At 38.6% G+C, this 26,858-nt stretch overlaps 1 protein-coding gene across 1 annotated transcript in view; it reads right to left on the reverse strand.

Annotated features, from left to right (window-relative positions):
• Positions 1-1,660: 1,660 nt before the first annotated feature.
• Casd1 (CAS1 domain containing 1) overlaps positions 1,661-26,858 on the reverse strand; it is a 42,686-nt gene continuing 17,488 nt past the window's right edge. The window contains exons 7-18 of the mRNA XM_032906975.1: positions 26,375-26,498; positions 25,032-25,246; positions 21,856-22,278; positions 20,856-20,945; positions 15,588-15,707; positions 14,623-14,779; positions 13,261-13,340; positions 11,007-11,108; positions 9,250-9,390; positions 8,317-8,394; positions 3,910-4,002; positions 1,661-3,149 (exon numbers count right to left, since the gene is read on the reverse strand). Coding sequence (XP_032762866.1) covers positions 2,883-3,149; positions 3,910-4,002; positions 8,317-8,394; positions 9,250-9,390; positions 11,007-11,108; positions 13,261-13,340; positions 14,623-14,779; positions 15,588-15,707; positions 20,856-20,945; positions 21,856-22,278; positions 25,032-25,246; positions 26,375-26,498 — 1,890 coding nt within the window. The 3' untranslated portion in view covers positions 1,661-2,882. The remainder of the gene's footprint in view (positions 3,150-3,909; positions 4,003-8,316; positions 8,395-9,249; positions 9,391-11,006; positions 11,109-13,260; positions 13,341-14,622; positions 14,780-15,587; positions 15,708-20,855; positions 20,946-21,855; positions 22,279-25,031; positions 25,247-26,374; positions 26,499-26,858) is intronic.

Below are 26,858 nucleotides of genomic sequence, written 5' to 3' on the forward strand. Positions count from 1 at the left end.
ATGAAACTTCTTTCTGTAAGTCAAAAATAATGGCAAGTTAGCAATTTAATATTGCTCAACATAAAAATGCCAATTTGGTTCTTCTAACATTTGCTAGATTGATAAAAATAGTAAGTTACAGAGATCGATTTCTCTCTGAGGAACTGCAAATACTTGTTGATAGTATCACCCCTCATTTAGTGTCTACTACATGAAGTGTGGCCCCTGGTTCTATGGAATGTATTTATCATGTCTGTCTGTCTGTCTATCTATCCATCCATCTATGTATCACCTATATATCCTCTATCATTTTCCATCTACCTATAAAAGTATCTGTAAAAATTAAAAAGAAACATGGATATGCTATTATTAAAGTTAAGTTGATCAAGTTTAAAAGCTTCCTAGCCTTGAGATAATAATAAAGGCTTTGTGAGGGGAGAGAATGCAACCCTTGAAGAAGCTAGCATTATCTTATGCTGAGAGGTGGCAGATCAACATTGTTTACTACCATAACAAAAAGCAACACTGTGACCTACCACAGGTAGATAGATAATGGGGTACAATGCAGGGTGAAAGTTCAATGATTCTTTCTCAGGAAACACTAGGGGTTAGATTTGACACAAGGAGCAGGAAGGATGTGGGAAAACTGAGTCGGCCAAGTAACACAGAGGTGGAGGATGGTTTCCTGAATGTGATTCCTACTAGAGAAAAATCTGAGTTTAATCTTTGTGTTCTATACTCACTAGCACACAGAGCAGCCTGATATAGAGAATCAGGTGCAGTATCGACACCATGGCGGAAATAACAATTCCTTTACCAAACACAGATGCCATTCTTCTGGTAACTTGTGCAATACCCTCTTATCCAGAGGACAGGCTAAATCAAATTAGATATTGTGGATTTCAAGTGTACATGAAACACACACACACACACACACACACACACACACACAGGCACAGACAATGTTTTAATTATATTATTACGTATAGTTCTATCTTAAAAATTACAACTTAATAAAACATGCCATGAAGAAACAGGGCTCCTCAAGTTTTCAGCTTGAGTTCAAATAGAATAGAAAAACTTAGCCTTCTCTTGGGCATCACTACTGAAAGACAGTTGCCTCCAAAGCACAGAGAGAAACGGTCATCTTTCTCCTTCAGTTGCTCATCGGGAAGAGCCTTCTTCAGGTGATAAAACTTACAAGCTAAATTAAAATGCACTCTGTTCATTGGCAAGCTACAAGTGCAAGAATAATGTGAGCACGGTGCTTGGGAGTTTTTGATTTATAACTCTACGATTCTCTGCTTACGAAGCTGCCGTCCAGGAGACAGAGCAATGAATCATTACAATTGTCTATCTGGGAAATGTCAAAAGATTAAGGAAGGGCAGACGAAGAGAGAGAAAGAGAAAAGCACATTTCCGTTGAATAAATATTTCCCAGTTAATGGGAATGTATCAGTTGCACATAAGGCTTGAGAAGTATGAAACTTTTAAAGAAAGGTACCAATAAACCACAATGCTTAAATTCCCTGGTTGGAAGACAGATTATCATCGTGAGCCCTAAGAACTCAATTACTTCTTCCCAACAAGAACTGGGTGACTTCCCTCTACATATTAAGGGTTTGAAAAGCAGAGTGAATAAAAAAATTGATAAAAACCCAAACAAAAAAACACACATGGCTTGATACTTTGCCAATACAAAAATAAGCATCCACTGAATGTTTATTTATTGTTTAAATTACTTCTTATTGTCACATACTATGAACAGAACATATATCTTACCACACACAGGATAAAAGCAAATAAGTGCAATATTTTATACATTAAAATCATAATCAGATCTGTACAACAGATAAATAAATGTAAACCTCTAACAGTTAGCTTATAAAAAAACTGAACAGATCATTTATTGTTAAAAATCAGCAGTTTACTCGAAATTCTACTATGGTCATACACTTCAGTCAAAGGATTTGGAACTTCACTATGCTGTACAGGTTCAGATCGATAAATATTTTTTTAAAAAATGAGGACATAATAGGGAATACCAAATGGCTAAAAAGAAACTTCCAAACATTGGAAATAATATACACTACTTAATCAGTGGCCAGCAAACATTAATGGACCCACAGGGTAGTTTTTTGTTTGTTTTGTTTGTTTTTGTTTTTTTTTAAATCCTGGTATAGATTAGGAAAAAGAAATAGATTGTTTGCATTGAAAGGAAAATTTGGCCTTTTTGAAAATAAGCAACAACATTCACAATAACAAAACCTTGTCACAGAGCTTTAGAACAACTCTGAAGGGCAAAGTGTACAAAGAATTAGGCTTACACACCTGCGAACCACAGCTAGGAAAAAAATCACATCAGGAAACACACAGCGGATATAAATACATATGGGTTAAAGACATACGGTTCCTCATTCCACAGCATTGCACATGTGACAGAAAAGAACACTGCAAGTCACTTCGGTACTAAATTGTCTGTGAAGGAGTAGGTTCTGTGTGTACGGATGCAGACACAATGATTAGCACACAGAGGATATCAAGACACACAGTGGTGTCACTAAGCTAATTAACTTACTTACTAGGTTTACTGGTAAGTCCATCATTCCCTGCCTTCATATGCTAACTAGAATCACCTATAAATGGAGACACTAATCTGGTAGAAAAGTGTTTTCCACATGCACTTCTATACGATACAGCCTGGTTCATTGTTTGTATGCATTTCACATTGGATATACACAGTGTTGATATATACAATCACACAAGTTCAACGGACATCACAAAACTGTCCCGTTGCCAAATGTTTATATTTACACAGTCATTAATATCTTCACACAGATGATTTTCTTGTCTAGGCAGATGCAACGTAAGCCCGAGGGGTTTGCTGTTAGGATTTCAGGAGCCTACAGTCTTGATTTATCTTGAATGGAGGATAAGACGAGTAGTCCGGCAAAGAATGCAAGTGTACCCGCCAGCCTTCTGAAGAGGGCCGGGTTATCTTTAGGAATAACCACGTGCGCGAGGTCAGCAGTGATCTGCGAGATCTCATGCGCCACGCACACGAAGATGAAAGTGCTGACGGCGATGTTGAGCGTCGGGTTCCCAGGGATGAGTACCAGGATGCCCCGCGTGTCCGCCGCCAGCCATATGTGGTACTGACAGATGAACAGCTAGGACAGAAACACTTCAGTTAGGCGTGCACAGAGCACGAGTGAGCAAGTCAGGACTTTTCCCAGTTTAAACACGCCATGATGCTGCGGGCTTCTCAGCCCACTTCATTCTCACCGCGGCCCTAAAGCCTGCTGTGCTCCTGCTAACTGAGAGAATCAGAAAAGGATGGAATCCTGGCCAGAGAACTTGGAGAAACTTACCTGCCCTGTTTAAAAAAGTAACTCAATAAACCTCACATTCTAAAACGTATCTGTTATAACTGCACTATGGATCAGTTGAAAGCATTTTATTTCCAATAATAAAGGTCAGAGTCTGCAGAATGTGCCTCAGACCCCATGGCTTAAATTGATTTTGTTGATAACTTTATCTTTTAGAGCTCACACTGTGATGAATTTGACTATCTTCCTACAGTGTCCGGTCATATTAAAGTTACATTTACTACAGTAAACATTAGAAATCTCAATCCAGCAATATATAATTATGGAGATGAATAAAAAGTCAAAATCTCCCCGGTGTGAATTCATTTATATCTGGTTTAATACTTTTCTTCTTATTCAAGAGTGTGAAGAATGCTCTGACAGCGACCTACATCTAGCTATTGTTTAAAAAGTCTTTAAAAATCTTCCCAAATGCTTTATGACTGTTCAATGTATTATTCACCTAGAATGACTTTAGTCTAAAACAGTGTGTTGGACTTGCACGTTCGCACAATCACACATAGATGAATGCATACACTCAGCAAAACATTAGAGTACCAACCTCTAGTGAAATTTTTCCGAACCAAGCGAAAAATGAACTGTAAATAGAGCGGGCATATCCAGGGGTGTTCCTTATCAGGATGAAGGCTACGATCTACAAGGGAAACCCAAACAAGTAAACGTGAACAACACATTTATTTAAAAGGATTTGAGTGATGCCTTAACATTTATATTCTGCAATTTGATAATTTTTTAATTGATAAATACTGGTAGGGTATTTTGATTAGAGTGGATCTAAGCTGGGATTCTCGACACATGATCTGTACAATGAAGAGTAGTGTGGTTACTAAGAGAAGTGCTTTATTTTATGCATAACGAGGAACATGCTATTCACCGCCAACACCAGACTCTGTGAAGTTGACATACTCTGGCTTCACTCATGCACTGTCTGCCGGGTGGCCACTCTTTCTCTTTATATAGTTCAGATGCCTTGTTTAGGTTTGCATATGAAGGGTCCCTAAAATGGAGTCACCCACTGGTCAGTTTATGGCTGGCCAGATGGTCTATTGCTTGATGGGGCCTAGGTAGAGATAACGGATCAGGATCAAAGGGGACTCGCCTTCTCCTGGCCCTTCTCTAGCTCTGCCTCTTGGTCTCATGGGGCGAGCAGCTTTGACAGGCCACATTCAGTCAGGGCGCTCTGCCTCACAACCCAGATGCACAGACCTGCAAACTTCCATGAAACCCAGGAGATCCTGAGTTAAAGCCAGCCTTTTCTCCATGAAGTTGCTTCTCCTGAGTATTTTGTCACAGTGACAGAAATCCAATGAACGCAATCCTTCCTCCACTGACAGGGATGTGTGTTTGGGAAACAGCAGGGCCATGAATATCATCAGGTTGCTGCTGCAAAGCCTGAGAGATGACATCATCCTACACAGCATTCATACGCAGTAGTTTTCTGTCTGGATTTTTACTCCAACATAATCTCCAGTTTGGGGGCTTCTGACTTCTTACCCATCTCCTGTATCTTTTTGCACAAGGTAGAACAGCCTTCCTTACATTTTTGAAATTCTAATTCACAGTTTCATATCCAATAACCAGTTTATTGAGCAAAGTGCTATCCTCAGAATTCATTTTCTTTTCAAAGGAGCAAGATATTAAAAAAGAGATTGTATTTTTCATCATTATCTTTTCAAAACTTTCTCCTATCAAAGGGTTTGAATACATTTAAACATAAGAAAAGAACTTCTATTGAGTGATGTTTACCCCATGCCTCACTTACAAGATGCAGGCATTCTCTGGAAAGCAGAGGTAAGGAGGTGAAAGGAGGCATGTGGCTAATCTGACTGGAAGGAACTCTCAGACACAATTCAACTGAGGGATACTTGTAGCAATGGCATCAGAGACCTATCACCCTGGCCTGTCTGTGCCAGTTTCAGAATTTGAGGAAAGGGAGTTAACTTGGTTTGATTTCTCATCGACACAAATAGGGATGCGGTATGAAAATGTCGGCAGGTATTAGTTGAGGCACACAGTGAAGGTCTATAAAGAAACTTTTAGCATAGTTAACAGAATTAGCATTACACTGTTAGAGGCAAAGATCAAGAAGGGGAGACCCATGTCTGTTTATTGTGTGCTATTATAATTAGCAATTGTAAAATACTAGAAAGATGGATATATATGCATGCAGTCCACTAGGCTGAGCACCAGGAAATCTGGAAGAGTACGTAACAAGCCCCTGCCCTCCTTTCTATCTGGTATTTAATAAGTAAGGGAAAGTGGAAAGTCAAAGAAATAATAACCACAGGGAGCACACTTAGAGTCTGGGAGGTCATTATATGCTTCAAATGAACACAATGCTATTTAAAATTGGGTTAGTATTTAACTTCCTGGGTAGTATAACAATCATTTTCTACACATTCTTTATGGTTAATAGCAGTTCTATAGCTAGTCACTGTTAGAAATTCTTATCAAGTCTGAGAGGGAAAAACCACAAAGTTCAGATTCAACATCTGACACTGGTGAGGGGTACACTCAATGGTGATAGGACACTGGTGAGGGGTACACTCAATGGTGATAGGACACTGGTGAGGGGTACGCTCAACGGTGATATGACACTGGTGAGGGGTACGCTCAACGGTGATATGACACTGGTGAGGGGTACGCTCAACGGTGATATGACACTGGTGAGGGGTACGCTCAACGGTGATATGCTTGCTGAGCACCTGCCAGACCTTGGGTTTGATTTCTTGCTACAAAAACACACACACAGAGACACGCACACAGACACACACACACACACACACACACACACACACTCTCTCTCTCTCTCTCTCTCTCTCTCTCTCTCTCTCTCTCTCTAATAATGAGAGGGGGTAGGAAGAGTTAGGCTGGGAAATATTTTCAGATCCTAAAGGATTTGCCTCAGATATGTATATACTTTCATGACATCTATATATCTGTCTTTTGCTTTTTCGGTTTCTTAGGAGACAGACAGACAGACACCCTCTGCTCACGTGTAAGAATAAGCATGCAGTCAGGTTGGAAGGATGTGGCTATAACATTTCAAGTTCTTAGATGCTGTTAGCATTCACAAGATGGAACAAACAGTCTTAAAAAGAAGCAAACAGCCAATAAAACTAATGTTTCCTTGTCCATTCTTTTACCCTACAAGGAAGAAGCTATGGTCTTCTCACCAAGGTAACTTCAGATATACGAGCATGTGGAGGTGGCTAAGTGGGAAAGAGTTGGTATTATTCTGCTTGCAGCCATTCTCTCTGTCTGCTCTTCTTAAATTGTTCTGTCTGCTATATTGTGAGCGCTAATGTTCCCTCACCCTGTGAGTCACCGCCATGACATTTTGTAAGTCGTACAAAGAGCTATTGGTAAGTAGAGCTGTTGTCTGCAGAAGTAATAGAAATGGCATTCAGAGACATCACTGAACATTTCATTACTAATCGTGTCTAGAGGATGCCTCGCCTGTGTGCGCTGCAGTCCACAGAAGCTGAGAGAGAATAAACCAAACAGTCCCTGCACTGAAGAACACTCAGGGCCTAGGAGACACTCCAAAACCTCTCATGACTGTCCGGGCTGGACTACTCATCCTTTAGATTTTAAGGCCCAATTTCCTTCCAAACCCCTGCTCTTTCATCAGTAAAGGTTAGGAAAAACACCCATGATTTCAAAGCAATCATACCTACTGTTCGCACACTTATGATCATACCCTATAATGACTGCAATTGTCCTTCTGATTTGTAGGTCCAATCTGAGTCCTCAGCACACTCTGTCCCCTTTCAAGAAACTATCCCACACATCTTTATATCTCAGCTCTCTGAATTCCAGTTCCAGTGTCATGTGTAAAGTTCTTTAAATGTGTCATGTTCCCTTCCCCGAGAGGGTCTTTCCAACTGTTTCTTCATTTTCTCTCTTCTCAGGAAAATGATCCATGATCCCTGACCCCACCTCCTTTGTCTTCCAACTAGGCCACATATATATTCTTATAAGGTATGCTATACTTATATTCATAATTATGTGATTAATATAATAACTTATTACAGGGACTGTCAGCTCCGTAAGGATAGAAACTGCTGGATCTGGTCATTGCCAGAACATCTAACATGCAGAATAATCAAAAGATTATTAAATGATTACAAAACACTGAGACAGATGAATCAATGTATACTGGTCCACATCTTCACTAAATCATAAGTTTTGTGAGAACAGGTGTCATATCTTGTTTGATACTTTTATTATTAACATGGAACTTAGCACAATAGATAATGAAGTTAAATAAATTCAAGCAAATATGAACAAGGCAAAAACGAGAAGAGACTGTTGAAATGCTTTGTGTCTGATGTAATTGTTTGCAAATGTGCGTGTGTGTGCCTGTGTGCAGGGCAGATGGGTGCTCTGCGCCCTTAGTTTTGTCTTCCTGCGGTATGTCTCTCACTGAGGTTGGAGCTCACCAATTCGGCTAGGCAGACTGGCCAGCAAGCCCTAGGGACCCTCTGGGATTTAGGTGCTACTGCTGCACCTGGCGCTGGGATGGAATTCCAATCCTTGCACAGTAAACGTCTCACCAACTGAGTCATCACCCAGTCCTGGAGTTAACCTGCTCTAAGTTACAAATGCTTAAATGCATAATTTTCAAACATGAGCTCTAAGAACCCTTTGAGGGTGGTCTTAATATCTCTGTTACTGTAGAGAAAGACAAGGCTTGGAGATTAGGTAACTTCCCTACATTTTCTAGGGTTTGAACTCTTATCTCTTTACTTCTGAATACTATATTCTTACAAAAAAATGTTTAAGTGAAAAGTTGTCTAAATCAAGAGAATGCTTTGGAGCTGTGTGTGGTGGTAACCGCCATGATTTTATTGCCTGGAAGACTGAGGCAAGAGGCTCATAAGCTGGAGACCAGCCTGGGCTGCACAGTATGAAGAAGTATAGAGAAAAGTCAAGGAAGAATTACCTGGACCACAGACACAGAAGGGTGGAGTTCGTTGCACTCTGCTTTGTTTTTGCAACTGCTAGCCCAGATGGAATAGGTCTAAAATAAGAATGCACAGTCAGATCCCAAACAGCTGACCCTTAAACAGACACAGCCTAGAATGGTTTAGTGGTTCTCTTCTTTACAACAGGGCAGCTCACTCTGCTATAAAAAGTACTGTTAAAAGCTCTCCCCAGCAAAGGGGAATGCTAGAGGAGTAAGATGGAGGTGGGTGGGGGGGTGGGTCGGGGAGCACCTTCTGAGAGGCAAAGGGGAGGGAGTGGGAAGGGGGCTTGTGGAGGGGAGACTGGGAAGAGGGACATTTGAAATGTAAATAAATACGACTTCTTTTAAAAAGCTCTCTGGAGGTTCAGTCACTAGTTTTAGTAGCATCAACTGCCTAAGCAGGGAAAGCATGGGGGGAGGGAGAGGAAGAGAGAGGGGGGTAGATATTTGGGCATTTCTGGTAATCTGGTCATCATCATGGACTGCTGCCTTTTCACATTAATGATCACATGGAGCTGGGTGGTGGCAGTGGTGGCTCTGGGAGGCAGAGGCAGGCGGATCTGTAGTCTACAGAGGGGTTCCAGGACAGCCAGGGCTACACAGAGAAACCCTCCCTCCAATCCCCCAACAGGTAAATAGATCGATCAACTGATCGATAGACAGATAGTACATGGTATAATTTTTTCCCAAATTGATTTTAACTTTTAAAATTCTTACTTTACTATACTCTCAGCTAGTATTCATAGGTAACTTATATATACATTCTATTTAGAACTTACATTAATTAGAAAAAAAAACTGTAAAAAGTTTAATGTGTTCATTTAAACTACAATTAACCTTTATTTAAAGGTTAATTTTCTCTATCAGTTAAAAATTTAGAAAATTAGAAACTTATATTTTGAAACTTACCAAGAAAGACACTACTGAAACAAACAATAGAAAGTTGGAGATTTTGTTTGAAAAAAGAGGTTCACCCTTTCCTTCAGAAAGTATTTGCCGTCTCTGCAAAGCCAGATAAATGAAGGCAAACAGAGCCCCATGGAAGACGACCTGAGGAATACAGAGAAAATTGGTTTTGAAGAGCTACTTCTCAAATCCTAGAACCACCCTAGGACATGTAAAACTGCATTTATAAAAGCACGTGGCTAGAGGCATAAGATTTCCAGGCTGCTGGGAAGAGCAAACGTCTAATAAAGCCAGCACGTGCTGGAGAGGGCCAGCCAGGAAAGCAAGCATCCAGCAGAGGCAGAGGCAAGGAGGGCACTGCTAACTTCAAGCATTGGAGACTGAACCTAGGGCTTTATACTGAGAAGCACAAACCCCTCTGCTGAGCTACATCTCCAACCTCAACAATACCAAACTCTTTCAAACATTCTCTAAAACATTAAAACATATTTTATACCTATCCCTTCAATCAAACCAAACAACAGCCCCAAAACTTATGTTTAAAAGGAAAGTATGAATATCAAACAACACGGGGGGGGGGGAGCACACAGCTCTTTCTTTAAAAACAAAAATTATATAAATAACCATAATATGATTTATCACTGCAATGGACTGGACTTCTGTGCCACATCCACTCCCCCAAAGACCCTCTCATATGCTGAAAATGAATTCCCATGTGGAATTTGGAGTTTTGAAGTGGGTATGTGGGAACTGGTCAGGTCATGAGGGTGTAATCTTTATGAGCAGGGTTAGTGCCCTATAAAAGAGACCCCAGAGACCATTTCCAGTGAGAACATGGCCGCCCATGATCCAGGAAGCAGGCCCTCACCAAACACTAAATCTGCCATCACCGCAAACTTGGATTTCCCAGTCTCTGGAACTGTAAGAAATATGCTTTGTTGTTTGGGAGCCAGTCAGGCGATCCTGCTCTGGTTCAGTTTCCCAAACAGACCAAGATAAGCACATCCTAGCAGCTTATCTGCTAAGGCCCTTTGAGGCTTTAGCAGAGACATTTTCTTTGTATGTGGCTGGGAGATGCAATAAACTATCCTGGGAAGTAAACAGGAGTTAGAAAGCAGGGATAACACAGAATAGCTATCAAGGCATATTGAAAGATGGTGAAGGATAGAAAGAAAAGAGCAGAAGGGTAAAGTAATTAGCACCGACTGAGTGCTCTGCTAGGTTTACGTTCTGTTAGTCAAAGGTATCTGAACTATTTCAAGTTAAGTGTGTGGAGTCACTCACCATGTTGTGGCTGCTGCTGCTTTGCACGCCTATCACCAAAGCTACACTGTGTGGAGCTTAATAAGCCCATTATAATAGTGGTTTTAGGGTTGAGAGCAGACTGAAAACACTTGGTTGCTCAGGGGTTTGCTTTTCTTTAAGACACACTTCCCAACATCAACATCTTGTGAAACTCAGGACATATCATGAAAATCAATGAATAGTGTTCTGAATGGTAGAGCACATACATGTGAACCACCAAAAAATTACAACTGTCAGTCAGAGGCCCCTTTACAGACAACACTTAAAATATTTCCCTGCTGAGAGAGATGCATACTTATTTTCTGCTGTCATGAGAAAAGGCTCATGGGTAGTCTGCTTTAACAAACTCTCAACAAGTTCCTTTGTATGAAAACTAAGCAGAAATAGACAGGAGTGCAAATAATTTTCTAACAGTATAATTTGAGGCATGAAGATATCACAAAGTAAATACATACGTAACGGTCTAACCTCCATCTGAACCACCATTCATATACACTCCCTTCCAGTTCAAAACATTTGGAAAGTGGCCAAAGAGAAAAGATCTTCTCAAACGCACCCTAAAAAAAAAGAATCCAGCCAGTTAGGTCAGTGCTCGATTTGCAGGCCATTATCATCTATACATTGTTAAGCTAGGATTAAACAAAGAGTATTCACTTCCTTAACTTCTGTTCAATTCTTTTGAAAACTTGGTTTCATTTCAAAAAGAGTAAATTTATTTTAGCTATGGCCAAAAAATTTAATATTTTTCAAAAACAGAAAAAACCTAATAATTAGAAAATCATTCTATTAAGGAGTTTAATCAAATATCAAAAAATTCTTATATTTAATGGTTAGAAACACAAAAATACAAAATACCTCAGCTGATAAAGGTAAAAATGTAATTTATTTTCCTCTAAATGTCTTTAATTATCTATAATTATTACAGTTGAAAGAGCCCCCTGAATTAGTCACTCCAATCAGCCATCCCCAAATGCTATTACTAGCCACAGTTTCAAGTTCTACTCTGTCCAGTTAGTGAATGGCACCCTCTTATTAATCTGACAGCAAGAGAATGTGAGAACGAAGGGGTAGAAGTCTGGGGGACATTCCTGCACATTAATGAAGCCTTTCAAAGAGAACAAGTCCTCAGTACGGACTAAAGAATGGCAGCAAATTCTACTAAGGAATGCCCCCATTGCTCGACCTACTGCAACAGCATAAAAAAGGATTACTAAGAAATGATTACTGCAAAACAAAGAGAGATATGAAGATAATACTTCAGATACTACTGAGTCCTTGTGTCAGAAGAAATTCATTACTTTAAGAAAATACAACTATTTCCATTTCTCCATAATGTCAACTGCGCATAAAAGAGCTATATCAAGATTTACTCCACAGAAAACGTAGGTTCATTCTTAAGAAGAATTGCAAAATAAAGTCCCCTGGATTATACGTGTATAAATAGTGTACAAATATAGATATAAGCAAGCATATATATATAAAACATAACAGGTATGGACCTATTGAATATAAGCATATAATCTTAGCAACTATATATGAAGAATATCTAGATATAAATGCATTTGTAATTTAAAATTTTATTTCTAATTGAAATGTTTTATTATATTACTGATAAGAAAGTTATTGAGCACTGACTTTAGTGTGCTGTACAGTGAGCAGAACAAAGAGTGAGTGCTCTGAACTAGGTACTTTATTTTCCTTGTCTGGGGTCCACAATGACCCAGAGCTAGGGAAGTTTTCTCATTCTCACTATTTAATGATGGGTCAACTTCCCTTTTTCCATTCAAATGTACCCACAGAAAGCTGGGTATTCATTGTTACCTATTTCTTTATACATTTGCCTTGTTTTATTATTTTATGTATCTCTCATGGAAAAGAAAACTGGATGCCATGCAGAAACAAAAATGTTTTATTATATACTTCTAAATAAGAAAATAAGTACAAAAGCCTAAAAATGCCTCCCTGAAAGGTTCTGAAGAATTAGCTCATACCCCTACCCACACATAACAAAAGGTAAATGGACATTTACACTTGAGGCAGCTTTGTGCAAAATGGAGCATTGTAAGCCAACTGCAGCTTATGTCAGAACTATAGATATTCAAATTAAAATATTTTGTTATGAGTATCGTGATACCCAAATAATATGTCTGCCTGATGGATTTAACCAGCAGATAACAGACCGCCATTCTGCTAAGTGTACAGAAAATCTCAACCATCAAAATAAAGGATATAAGGTTAGAAGTACAAAACTGACCCAAGTCCTGTAAACTAAGTACAGACGAAGTTCTCAAACCCTATGCACAATAAGTGCATTTGACTCTCTCAGTTTTACTCTGTGCACTTAAAGAAAAGCCAAGAAACAGTTTGATGCAATGCACAGTGCACGAACTACACTGCAAATTCTGTCCAGAGACTTCTGATCCTCACTTAGAGCATGTCTCCTAAGAGGCATTCAATAAATGTTTGATTCATCAAAGGTCAAGTCAAATGGATCTTGAACAATTGCCAGAGGAAGAGCTTACAATTGTTCCTGTAACAAAAACAGTGGGAAGAAAGTAGACTGGGTCTCAAACAAGTACACTGAGCACTCATGCCAGTGACACTTAGGTCATTAAAAATGAAGCTAACGAAAAGACTCTAGCTCTCCTCACATACTTAGTAGACAAACTTCAAGACATTGTAAACATAAACTGAGAAGACCATACACACCTGAGAATATGCCAAGAAACATATGCACAGCAGCAGAAAGGCTAGTTTCAACAGTAAGCCGAGATACCAGAAACCATTTCCTAAAAGAGAAAATATGCAACATACAAAGCGATCTAAATATTAGTGAACACACTCAGCACACTGTTTAATGTTTTTGTATTGTGAATGTTTCTCAAAAGAAGCCTTGAATCTGCTCTCTGTAAACGTGTTTAGGGCATAAGTCAAAGGTAAGGCAAAGAGACCAGTGGTGCACTACTGTGTGGGAAGCGGCTGACAGGGGTGACTGACAGCCCTCACCCCTGCAGATTACGGGAGATGCACACTTCCGGTGCCTCTCGGATGCAATTACACCCATGCACTATCGAGTGTTTCAACTGAGTATACAACTATATGTTCAATGCAATGTTCAAACTCAGGGTAAATACTAGCATATGTAACACTGCCACTGCTTAAACATAAAGTTCCAGGAGGTGTATGCTCCCTAGTCGACTAGATTTAACCACAATGTACATTAACATATGCATACTTCAACATACATGTTCCAAGTTTATGCATTTTCCTTAATGTACTGTTTCTATAGACAAACTGTATTCTAAATCTATAGACTGTCCACAGATACTAACAAGTTTTAAAAGTTTTAAAACTTTTCTGAAACTTATTTAACATTTTAATGAAACTTAAAAAGAAAAAATTTATTAGCAAGATTAAAGCTGAAAGTCAGATACAGCTTTAATATTAGAACCAATTCTCTATTTTTTTAAAAATGAAACCCAGAAAATTTCATTTGAATGACATGATCATGGGGAAACTACATTAAGATAAGCAGCTGTGGCCTGACTTGAACATGATCGGTAAGATCAGGATGAGGTTGGAAATGTCAACCTTACGGGTAGGGAACTGGTTCCTTATATGTAAATACGCTGACAATAATGCCTAAAGAATTGTGCAGAGGACAAACTATAAACGCATTGAAACATGAAGGCTTTGAGAGTACATGTCTACTCAGACTCTCCACATGGATAAGAAACCACACAAACAGAGGTGCCCACATTGAGCACAATGTGGGAAGAACCTCTCACCCACATGGCTTCTCCCTGCTTATACGTTCACTACTCTGCTGTATGTAGGGCAGCCTAACAACTGCCTTCCTAGTGGAGGAAACACACTGCAAATGTAAACCAGTGTTCTGTAGTGTCCGTCTGTAGTAAGCTATCTGGCTATATTAGTTTAGAAACAGTTGTAAAGCAAAAATCCTAAAACCACACACACTACATCTCTTAGTGAAACATAGCTTTAAACTAACAGGAAATCTAGTCCAGTGATAGCATATATTTATTGACATCAGTAAGTAAGTCTATTTACCATTCGCCTTTTTCTGGGTTACTTGTGGCCACAGTGCTAAAGTGACATATATGACCATGAACCACACGGTGACCAAGGGGACAAAGTAATAGAATTGATATGGTCGATCCATTACGATACATAACACCACAACCAGGAAATTGAGACGAAATAAGACCTATGAAAATGGAGAAGAAAATGGTTTTCATTCACAATACACATGGAAAGCAAAGACAAGTTTACCTAAATATAGTAATATACTTATGAGTCAAATAATGACTTTACAAATGTATTTTACCAATCCCCAAAGTTTCATTGGCCCCACAATCACTAAAGAGGCTGATATGAAGCATTTTTGTATTTCCTAATGACATTGCAGTAAAGAACCACCCGGGCTGTCCTGTGCCTACAGGTGCCATTTTTTTAAAGAGAGGGAGGAATAAATCACACACCGCCACCCTCCTAGGCTTATGTTTTACAGGCAGAGACTCAGTTCCTCAAGGAAAGCTGGATGTTGATTTGCCCATTAATATCATTCAAGTTTTCAAAGATCTTTGTGATTTCCTTACAGTTGTTTGGATACAGTCTGAATTTATCAATAGAACACAGAGTGTGCGCTGGCTTCTCTCTGTCCTGTCTGCTGACTTTGTGGCCCTGGGTAGAGCTTTTAGCCCCTCTGAGCCTCTCTTCCCACCTATGATTGAGGCTACCTCAGGGTTGTAATAGAGGGAAAGTAATGTTTAGAACTGCTTAGCGAGAGGCAGAAATCAGTACGTATTAATTGACTCTTCCAGCCCTGGCACTATTACACATGCATCTAGGTTCCATTTTCCTCCCACCACTAAAAATGTCTTTCAAATTACTAAACACTTAACACAAAAACTTGAAGATGATATTTCATAAATCCTAATGACCCACGACCTCAAAGTGAGAGAAAGTCATATTTATACTTTCTTAACAGACAGAATAACTGCCTGCATTCTTACCTGACATACTCTATGGATTCCGAAATCTCCTTTGATCCAAAAGTAAGAGAAATGCCCATACCCTGTCTGAAACAGATACGCAGCCACCAGAACGCGAATGTGCATGTACACAGGCAGAAACTGTTGGCAGAAATAAGCAGGGACAGTGTGTGATGACGTGACATTTGGAGGCATAACTTACTGTGCGCTCTCTCCATGCCCTTCCTCAGGAAAGCATCTCATTTGGAACTCTGTCACCCTCATGGCTCTCTGCATCATGCCTAGGCTTAGCCATGCCCACTGCAGTGTTCTAGAGACCTCCTCTTCACAACTGAAACACCACACATTTTCACCTACCAGGGCAGTCATAGGCAGTGCCCTCCTTTCCACATACTCTGTCATCCCATCTTTAGAGTGTGGCTACGTCTCAATACAACTAATTAATGCCTTTAAAAGCTTTGTAACCCCTGAACTTCACTGGCTTCTGTTTTACAGCTACCTGGTCACCTCTGCAACTGTCCAGCCTTAACGGTGCTTAGAGTCATAAACTAAGATAATGGGAATGTCCCAAATGATTCTTTGTAGGATAAAATAACTTATGTGCACACATACCTTAATTAGATGTTAAGGCCTAGATTATATATATTTTGGAATGCATCTCTTTTTTTACAAAGGATATTTTACTCGAGAAGGAAAAACAAACAAACCCCAGCAAGAACCTTTGAACCTACAACACATACACATGTATGCCTAGTCTCTACTCTAGCCAATCTGATAGACTCTGACTCTGAAGATGGGCAGTCCCATGCTTCCTTGTCATCTATCTTCTGTTTCATGTCAATGCATGCCCTGGATCTCCTTCTAAATGCAGTTGTGTTCCTGGAATCCTATCTGCAAGCCAGGAGGTGGTGGTGTCTGTAATCTTAGCGTTTGTGAGGCTGAGACTGGAGGGCCAGGAGCTTCCATAATAAGAGACTGTTTAAAATACCCAGGGCTAGGGCTAGCTCAGTGGTACAGTGCTTGCCCAGTATGCTCGGGGCTTCGGGCTCCACCATAGGCACGCAAAATCTCCAAATCCTATTTTCAGAGTCTAGTAAAAATCTCAGTCTTTATTTTTCCCAAGTCACAATAGTGGAAATGATCTGCATATCAGCTTTTATTAATTGCATTTCATCATTGGTTTTTTTCTTCTCAATGTCTTATGTTGTGATTAAATGAAAAATTCTAAATGCATTAGAATCACAGACCATAGAGAAGAAAAGAGGAAATTTAGTGTTGAAAAAGTCCTTAGAAGTTAGCAGACACAAACGCATCTTTGTCTACTCCATTCTTGAATGGCAGCTCTGGCATAAATCTGAGTTGTTTTTTGCTGCTGTTGATTTTGGAGACAAGATTTCTCTGTAGTGCCCTGGCTATCCTGAGAGATCTGCCTGCCTCTGCAAACAGGTTTGCACTATGTGGTCCAGGCTGATCTCAAATTTATAATCAATCTGTTTGTCTCAGTTTCTTGGTTATGGAATTACAGGTGGAGACAATCACACACAGGAGTAAGTGTGTGCACGTGTACACACACACACACACACACACACACACACACACACACACACACACACACACACACACACAAAGAACGTGCGCATTTGAGCGCAGATGCCCATGGAGATCATGACAATAAACTGGATCTCCTTGAGCTAGAGTTACAGACAGTTGTGAGTGACCTGATATGGATGCTAGGACTGAACTTGGGTCCTCCAGAAAAGCAGCACTCACTCATAACCACTGAGCCATCTCTCTAGACCATAAATGCTTTTTAACAGCAGAAAACTATACTGTTAAGGCAGTCCATTCCATTATAAAATGGTCACTAACTGCTATAAAGTCCCCTGTAGTGTAAAGTTGCAGTACAACTATTTATAAAGGCTGCGACCTCTGCATTTCACAGCATCTTGTCCAGTAGAAGTAAGGAGTAAGTTCTCTAGTAATTTTTAAACATGGCTTCTAGAACCTTTATAGGCAAAAAGAAACAGATGAATCCAATTTTAATAAACATATTCTATTTACTTAACTAAAATATTTTTTTTGGTTCTTTTTTTTTTGGAGCTGGGGACCGAACCCAGGGCCTTGCGCTTCCTAGGCAAGCGCTCTACCACTGAGCTAAATCCCCAACCCCTTAACTAAAATATTTTAAAACTATCATTTAAACATGTTAATGTAAAGGCAATAGTCTTTATTATCTCTAATTTGAAATTTTTGAATTTAGTGTAAGTTGATTGGACTTAATCATATTAATTTGCTTCCCTCTGAACAGCACATTTCAGCTCTGACTAGCTACAGTGTGAGTAGCTACTTGGCTAATAGAGTGGAGTTTGGCTGTAGAACCACATACTTGAGGTGCACCTCTCTTCGTCTGACAGTTCTGCAAGTATTGGAAAAAATTGTCAAACCTATGTTAACCAATGTCAATTACTTTAACCACTCTCTACAAAGCAAACTTTCAAGTCCCTTCAACACTGAGGCTAGAACTACAGAGTTGGGAATGTTTATTTATATTAAGCAATACAATTCTATCACAGGAAATTGCCAAGTTCCTATCAGAGTTATAAACCTTACATAACATCTCTCATAACTTTTGACTCTACTATATATCAAACCAATAGAAAAGCTGCAAAAACAATACAATGAACACAAACAGACTTGTAGTCAAGTGTACTCCTAAATATTTTACCATGGATCTTGTTAGAAAGACAGTTCCTTACATAGCCACATTATCATTACGATGGCCAAAAAACATAGTATCAATAGAATAGTTTCTGCTATATGATCCATATTTAAATTTCTCTGGGCATTTTTGTCTGCTGAACATAGTGGTTCATGTCTGTAGTTTCAAAAGCAGAGGAAGGAGGATAATGTATCTAGGGCCAGCCTATGCTATACAGAGAGCTCTAGACCCACCAAGTCTACCCATCGAGACACTGTTTCAAAGAAACAAGGGCTGAAGAAGTAACTTAGCATAGGATACTGGCCTAGAATGCGTGAGTCTGTGATTCTAATCCCTGACCCTGCAAACAATGAATCACACATTGCATTTGACTGTTATAACACTTTAGTATCTTTTAATACATAGTTCCCTTTTATCTTTCATGTATCTGCCTTCTGACAAAATTTTAAGAGTTGAAATTATTTGAAAGTTCAACTTCATTAAAGAGCTAGGCCGACTTTCTAAACCCTCACGGTCTTTCATGAAAATCTCAAAAAGGAAGGAAACTGCAAAATGAACAAAATCATTGTCTACTGCAGATGCTGGGCTTGTGTCTCTCAGCATTTTAAGCACATTTGATATAAACTTTATTTAAGTCAATATAATAGCTCTTTTAAAAAAGAATGTTTATACCAATAAGTACCATCAGCCTAGGCTATTTAATAATTCTGTGAGATTTTACCATATTTTCCCTTGTAGCATGAAAACTGAAGAACAACTACACACAGACATATTTTATTTAAGATACCACAATTGGACAATTAAAATACTATGGCAGTTAAAGTTTTAAATAACATTAATTTCTCAACTACCCATGAATGACAGCCCCAAATAACTTCTAACCTACATGAACAATGCTTTTCCAGTGAGGACACAGGTAATTTTTAACAACAAAATGTGTATAACAGAAGTGGGACACATAATTAATCATTACAAATGATCTGCTAATGAAAAGTATGTTCTTTCAGAACAGAGTCGTTGTTTTTTCATTGTAAATGAGAATGTATTGGGAGGCCGTCTAGGAAGATGCATTAAATGCTGGGTTGGTAAATGAGTATACAGAATGCCAAATTGCCTTCATCTTTTTACGATGTAATTCCTTTCTGGAATCACTGAATTGAGGAACTTAATCTGCCATTAATTTTTTCCCACCTAATTTCTTAGATAGAAATATCACCACTTAATATGTCAGCAATTAATTACATCTCCAAATGGCACGTTCTTAAAACAAAGCACCCCTCCCCCTATTAACTAAATCTTTATTCATACATCAGAGGTGTTTCCAGGCTCCAACATTCACCTCTTCTCATTTCCCAGAGAATTGAGGTGTTTATGCCATGAGTCCTAAGCCAGATCCCCTGACTGGATTTTCTTCACCGTCTAAGCTTTACTAGCTGCAGCTTAAACTTACAGCTGCAGGGACCACAGAAATCTCAATGCTGCTGCAAGGACACATAGCACAGGTGTGGAATTTCAGAAAGGAGCACATTTCATTTCTTTGCTCTCTGACTTCAAGCAAAATATCCATAAAACTCAGAAGTTCAACTGCTTTTAATTTTCTTAGAAAAAATTCAGTAATAATATTTACACTACTAATTGCTATCCTCCAAGCACTTTCTTTTTACTTGAATTTATCAGGTCAAATACTAAATATTTATAGATGAGTTTGGGATAAGCAACAAAACAATAAAACAACTTGGTACTTCACACATTGTGAATGCGTTTCTAACTTTGAATTCTAAAACATTTTTCCCGTGAGTCTGCTGTCCACTGAGAAAGCTACGTGACAAGCAGCTGCCAGCTTCACCCACAGAAGCTTGTTCTCTCTGGGCGACAGCTGGCCTGTCTTTAAAACAGGGACGACTATAGTCTTCTTAACCCTCCCATAGCCAGGCCAATCCAGACTCTCTTTCCTGGGAAGAAGAAAACGGCGAGGGCAAACATAAGTTTTTAAAATATAAAACTAGTGGGGCCTGGAGCGATGGCTTAGTGATCAGGACACTTGCTGTGCTGAAGAGAACCTGGGTTTGGTGCCCAGCACCTATATCAGGCAGCTCCCGACTGTCTGTCAGTCAGGCTCCTGGGGAGCCAACTGTCTGTCAGTCAGGCTCCTGGGGAGCCAATGTCTCAGGCTTCCACCGGCACTGACACTCAGGGACACATATCCAAATGCAGACACACGATAAAAAATAAATCTTCAAAATGTTTCAATATAAAACTAGTTAACTAAAGTTCTTAAAACACAGTGACAAATAGGATATAAATTTGAATTCTTTTGATAGTAACTAGCCTATTCTAAATCCTTTGCTATTTACAGAGCTTCCTGATACCTTAACTGTTCAACAAGATGATATAAGATATTGGCTATTACTATAGTACTAAGGACAAAGACATATAAAATATAAAGTCTCATTTTTTTATTTTAAAGAAAATTGACTTGGCTTTTAAAATGGTAGACTTTTGAGAGACTTAGGGAAACAGTTGGGTGGGTGGCTTTCTCTTCGGTCTGAACTTGGCCGCCGAGTACTTACCGTGCTGGCCCCTGAGATGTGATAGATGAGAATCACCAGCTGCATCCAGCCCTTCCATTCATCCGTCTGCTCTCTATTTAACACTTTCGTCTGCATGAGGGAACCAAGATCCGTTTGAAAATCTACTGGGAAGTAGTTATTTGGCAAAATACATTAAGAATGTATCACTTTTCTTACAGTATTTAAAGCTAATGTGAAAACCAATGTCAAAGAATCATGGTTGGGGAAAACTACCTCTATTTCTTGCTAAAAGATATAATAAAATTTTTTAAATATAAATCCAATTTGAAAGATAACTATAATGAGATCTTGAGGACTTCAGGTGACCCTTCTGATTTTGCTTCAAATGACACTAAAACCATAACAAATGTATTTATAGGTATAAAAAATAGCATCCTACAATTTCCTTTACAAAATTGTAGAATTTCAGAATTGAGAAAAGATCTTACAGACCTCTTATACTTTCGCCGACAGATAATGTTCCATTATTAGAATTTATTTTCCTTAGCACACTCTTACAGGATATGAAGAACTGATTAATCATGTTTATAAAAGAGCTTTTTCTTTGGAGAAGAGTTTGGTAATTCAAATAAGAGACCCTTATAGAGAAGTTATGCAAATAATTCTGAATGATGGTCACACTTCTAATTTAGGAAACTTGGAGGATCCTAAATAGAAGCCACAGCATTATGTAAGTTCTAATTTTTGTGTACATGTCTGATAAATATATAAATATAAAATATTTGCCTCATATAGAACCATTTCTTAATATAATTATATTTTTACATTTTAATTGACAATGAATACCATCTAGTACTTGAAGGAACCATTCTATTTTTTCTAGTCTTAAGCAAACAAAATAACATAAGTCGTGACATACGGCACCCTTCTTCCTCCTGTAGGAACATGTTTGTAACTTCTGCCATAAAGCATGACAACAGTTTTTGAAAAGACATTTTGTAGTTCATGGAATAGGATAAACTAATGAAAATGATCTTACCTCTTTTGTGTTTTCATTGTAAAACACTCCCAAAACCAAGATGTAAATAATTGGAATAAAGAATGATGAATGTGTATAAAATTTGTTTTCCTTCATAAACAGGTTTGCACGGTCACACATATAGAAATAAGCCATAATCAGGCCAAGTTTGCAAAAAGACTGTAAAAGTATTTCTAATGAGGACACAGGAGTATTGATGATATTCTTCTTTTCCTCACCACTTTCCAAATCAGGACATGGTTTATTCTTCCGGTGAGCATTACGATGAATTACATAGAAGATTAAATACCCAATAATGGATAAAGTAAAAAAGCAAGCAGCTAGCTTCTGAATGAGAGTAAGAGGTGGCCGAGGCTGACAGCAGGAACCATCCACGGGCTTCAAAATTTTATTACAGTACACGTTCATGAGAATCATTGCACTCTGTGAACACACAGGTTTTATCCTGGTTATTAACTTGTCAGTGATACACTCCCCGTCACATTTCCTCCTTAGACTACTGTGGAGATCTTGACACTGAAACCAAATGTTCTTGTCCGTTTTGCACCCTCCTCCCAGACACACGTGTAAATGATGGTATTCCTGCACATGGTAAAAGCTAGTTTGGGCGACTCGAATTTCTTGGATTTTAGTCACAGTAAGAAGTTTATTTTAGAATGTGACCCACGACATACTAAAAAGTGATACCTCCTTCCTACTTAGAATGCACTGATATTGTTCTCTTCTTTTAGAAAATAACAATGAAACAGCAATGAAAAATAGCAAAAACCTCATGGCTCCTAATAGATCAGCTAAAAAACAAAATCCTGAGAGTTGTCAAAGACCAAAGAATTTTAATTAGCAGAATTCCAAAACCATAATAGTTAAGCTGGAGTCCCAGTCTTTGCACGGCAAAATGTTGCAATATAGGTAACAATGAAAAATTAATAATGCTTAGCTAATGATATTGATAATTTGCCTTTTATTTAATTCATAGCTTATAGATAATTTATGAGTATAATATTAAGATATCTGTTGTTATATCAAATGTGGGGAGTGCTCACTATAGTTTGACTGTAACAAACTTATTTTAGGCAAGCTGTCAAGACTCTGTCCAGCTGAAGATTTGGTCAAAATCTAAACTTATGAAAACTACAATTTCCTGCTGGATGTCTGCTGGATGCTGGTGTTATCACTTGAGCATTGTTCTTCAAAGTACTCAATTAACCACTGAAAAAATCCTGTCATCGTGCCCCAGACTGAGGAAGTTCTTGGGTCGGCATTCTTACAAACCCTCATCTACAGATGTTCTGACAGAGTCCTCAACTATGTCCTGGAGTCTTCAAAGCCAGTTTGTACATAGAGAACTGGGGTTTACAAACAAAGACATGTTCCTATAGGTGAGGGATGTTTCCATGAACCCTAATCCTAAGCCTAATTCTACAGAAAGACAGGACTTTATAGCCACACTGCATCCATCCAGTTTGTGGTCTAATACAAGTAACACGGGCTCCTTTTTTTTTCTTAAAATTTAAGTTCCTCCTTACAAACACCTTTTCATTTATAGAATCCCTCACTGGATCTTGCTACAATAAAATAAACAGCCAATGCCAAAACTTTTAAGTGGTTAATGTGATTAATCCCTCTCCCTTTCCCTGTCCTCCCCCCCCCACACTCTCTCTCTCACCACTGCTATTTTAGAAAGTTAAAAAGTCCAGTGGGGTGAGCTCTCCATTGCTGAAGACACCACACACTTAGGACTCAGAACACCTATGATCTATGACAATGACCGGCATGCCAAGTTGTCTGTAAAGGTGTAGGAAGAGCCATTCACATGTTGGTGATAGCCAACAGCTGTCTGACTGAATGTAAAACCCTCTCAACCAAAGGGAAGCCATGGCTGGCACTGAAACCTAGCCAGTTCCAGAGCTAATGAGATCATGGACCTTAAAAAAGAATTTACTATTACTACTTTGCAAGACCAGCACAATTCCTTACTGAATTCTAAATCTTATCCTTATACCCACAGATAAATATAGCGATAGTCCTTCATTAAAGAAGCTTCTCTTTATAGCAAACAGAAACCATCACAGAGTGCACAAGTGGACACGATTCAGGGGTGAATGGGTCATAGGGAAGTACAGCCCCAATAGACACGTTTACATCACAGCCCCTACATCTATGGCAAAGGGAACAATGTGGACCAAGGAGTAGGAAGATTGTGAGAGACGGAATAGCAGGAAGTCTGCTGTGAAATACTCGTCTAGAAATGGCTGCATAAACAAGGCTGAACAATGGTAATATCAAGGGACATGTTAACAAGGAAGGGGGAAATTTTATGGGGTCCTAACCCCCAGACAAAGAACTACAGACAATTAGTGACTGCTGGGAGAAGGAGATATAGGTCTTTCCCAGGGATGAGCTCTCTTATAGGTTGTCCACACTGAAACCATATCCACATACATATAAACAAACAAGAAAAGCAAACTTAGTTGTGTTTATATATTTGTGTATGTATATATGTCCATACATTTCTATATAATAATAATAATAATAGTGTAATAATAATAAAGAAAAAGAGGCTATCAGCTTTAAAGTGTGGGGATGTGGGAGGGGCTGGAGGATGGGAACCTGCAGGGGAGAGAGGGAAGAAGGAAAGTGATATAATTCTTTTCCAACTAAAGGTATGTTTTTGAAAAGCCCTCTAGATACTGTCTTCTAGTGAGTAAAGTGTTTACTTATGAAGTTTTCTTTCACACTTAACAAAGCTTTTCCATCTGTCACTCTGCTGTTTACCTTGACCAAGGCAATTTAAGAAGCAGGAGGTTATAAAAATACTTTTTTTTTTAATCTTGTAAAGTGCGCTCCTCACCATAGCTGTCTCTTGAAGGAGAACAAACACGGTCCTTTGGGCATGCTAAGAGCTTAGAGGCTTCTTAATGGTGACAGCCACTTTAGATGACATTTCATTTTTCCTACCACAGCTACTGCTACATGGAGTTTTGGAGTATCAGAAATTTCTTACTTAGTGTAGCATCAGTTAGGTGATAGACAGCAATCTTATTTCTCCATGTGCATTTGGAGAGAATGAGTAATTAGTACTGTAGTGAGACAAAAGGATTGACATCCAGGCTCTGACTGGTAGCCTATCAGCAACTGAATCTAGCCTCCTCCCACTGACATACAAGAACACTTACAGTTTCTCTGCTTGATTCAGGAAGGTGTAAGCCATCCAAAGACTCCATGATGGTTTCTTGGGCAATGAGTTTGGAAACACTGAACATCTTGACATTGGACTTGGATGTCCTGGCGCTGCTGTTCAGAATGCTGACAGCAGCTTCGTTGTAGGCGTCTATCTTCTCGTTAGTAATCATTTTTCTATTTTCACTTAAGAGATCTTCATAAACTGGGTCTGCACATTGAAAGTACATTTAAAACAAAGGCCAAAGCTTCTTATTGGTAAAAGCATGACCACACACGTTAGATAATCTCCATTTCATACTTTGTTCTGAAACTAGAGGTGACACCGGATATTGAATAAAGTACTTCTACAAAAAGCTGGATGAAGTTGGCAATGTTTTCCTATTTTACATCTGACTTATGAGTCGATGTGTCCCTCAAATTTCCCACTTTCCCATGTATATTATGGAGGGGAAATATTTTCATGTTGCAGCATGCCTCATGAATTTAAAATTCTTGATGTCGATTATGACAAATTACAACTGGAGTGTGGAAGAATGTCTAAGGAGCAATAAGCAGTATGCTTTCCCAAGGCTCTCTGCAGCTCTGGGAAGAGTATTCAAATGATCTGGATGTAATCCTCAGGAGCCAAGTCTGCCTGTTCTCGTCAATGGTTATATGTTAACTCTCGCTCATTTTCCGAACAGAAAGGTTAACCATGAGCCTGAGAACTGAACAGAAATGGCACAACAGACTCTCACTCCCTTTCTTGTTCCTTCCAACTTGGAAATAATTTTCAGAGTCTTTGACAAACATATTGAATTGCTAAAATATCCAAGGCATTTCATATTGTGTGGTGCTTTAAATAATGGGCATTCAATACATTCCTGAAATGAGCTGACTTAATGCGACTTTCACACCCAGGATACACTAGATGGGGTGTCGATTTAAAGACCGGTGTCATTTGCATGTATATTTATTTCTAATGGTTTCGATATTATACAAAGTGTGATTAATTTCTATCTTCACTGCTTTCCCTGAGCACAGGAATATACTCTGCAAAAAGTGAAGCAGTTGGAGGTGAATGTATTTGCCTTCAGGGTTTATCTCTTCACTGTATTTTGCAGCCATTCTGCTGCTTGGTGGATATTTTCTATTTATTTTATGCTTGCTGTATTTATTAGTTTGTTCCTTAAATTTAAAAAAGAAAGCAAGTTCCTCCAGTTTATTCTAATCTTGCAAACATCATTTCAAAATTTATTCTCATAAAGCAGTAATTTTGTTTCTTGGAATGTGGTATAATAAAACCTATACCTTAAAATGTATATAAAATGACATTTTTTCATTACTCACTCCTTACCTTGTAAGACCCAATAAACATCACTAGTCTTGGCCAGTTTTTCTAAGAGCGGTGCTATGGAGGTGATATTCATTTTATATTGAGACAGTGCTTCCTCGCTACCATTATGAATCTTGATGGACCACTAAGAAACAGTGAAGGTTAAGCATTGACTTAGCGCTTAGCACAGGAAAGTAACATATTTTAACAGGGTAATTTAAACACAATTCTAATTTTAGTCAATACTAGAATAACTTTGGTCAAATTATTTAATGAAATACATGTTCACAATTACAAAAAGGCACGATAAAATAGTTTTTGAATGTATAACACTCAAAAATATAACTCTAGATATAAAATAATACTGAGATTTAATATGAAATTTTCTTAGTTCATTCAGGCCCTTTTATTAAAATTCATCAGTCTGGTTAATTATAATTGAAATGGAAATTAAAATGTAAAACAATCAAGAATTCTATTTAATATAAACTAACTTTTTCTTAGC

Source organism: Rattus rattus, chromosome 6 (genome assembly GCF_011064425.1).
Source record: "Rattus rattus isolate New Zealand chromosome 6, Rrattus_CSIRO_v1, whole genome shotgun sequence".
NCBI classification, from domain to species: domain Eukaryota; kingdom Metazoa; phylum Chordata; class Mammalia; order Rodentia; family Muridae; genus Rattus; species Rattus rattus.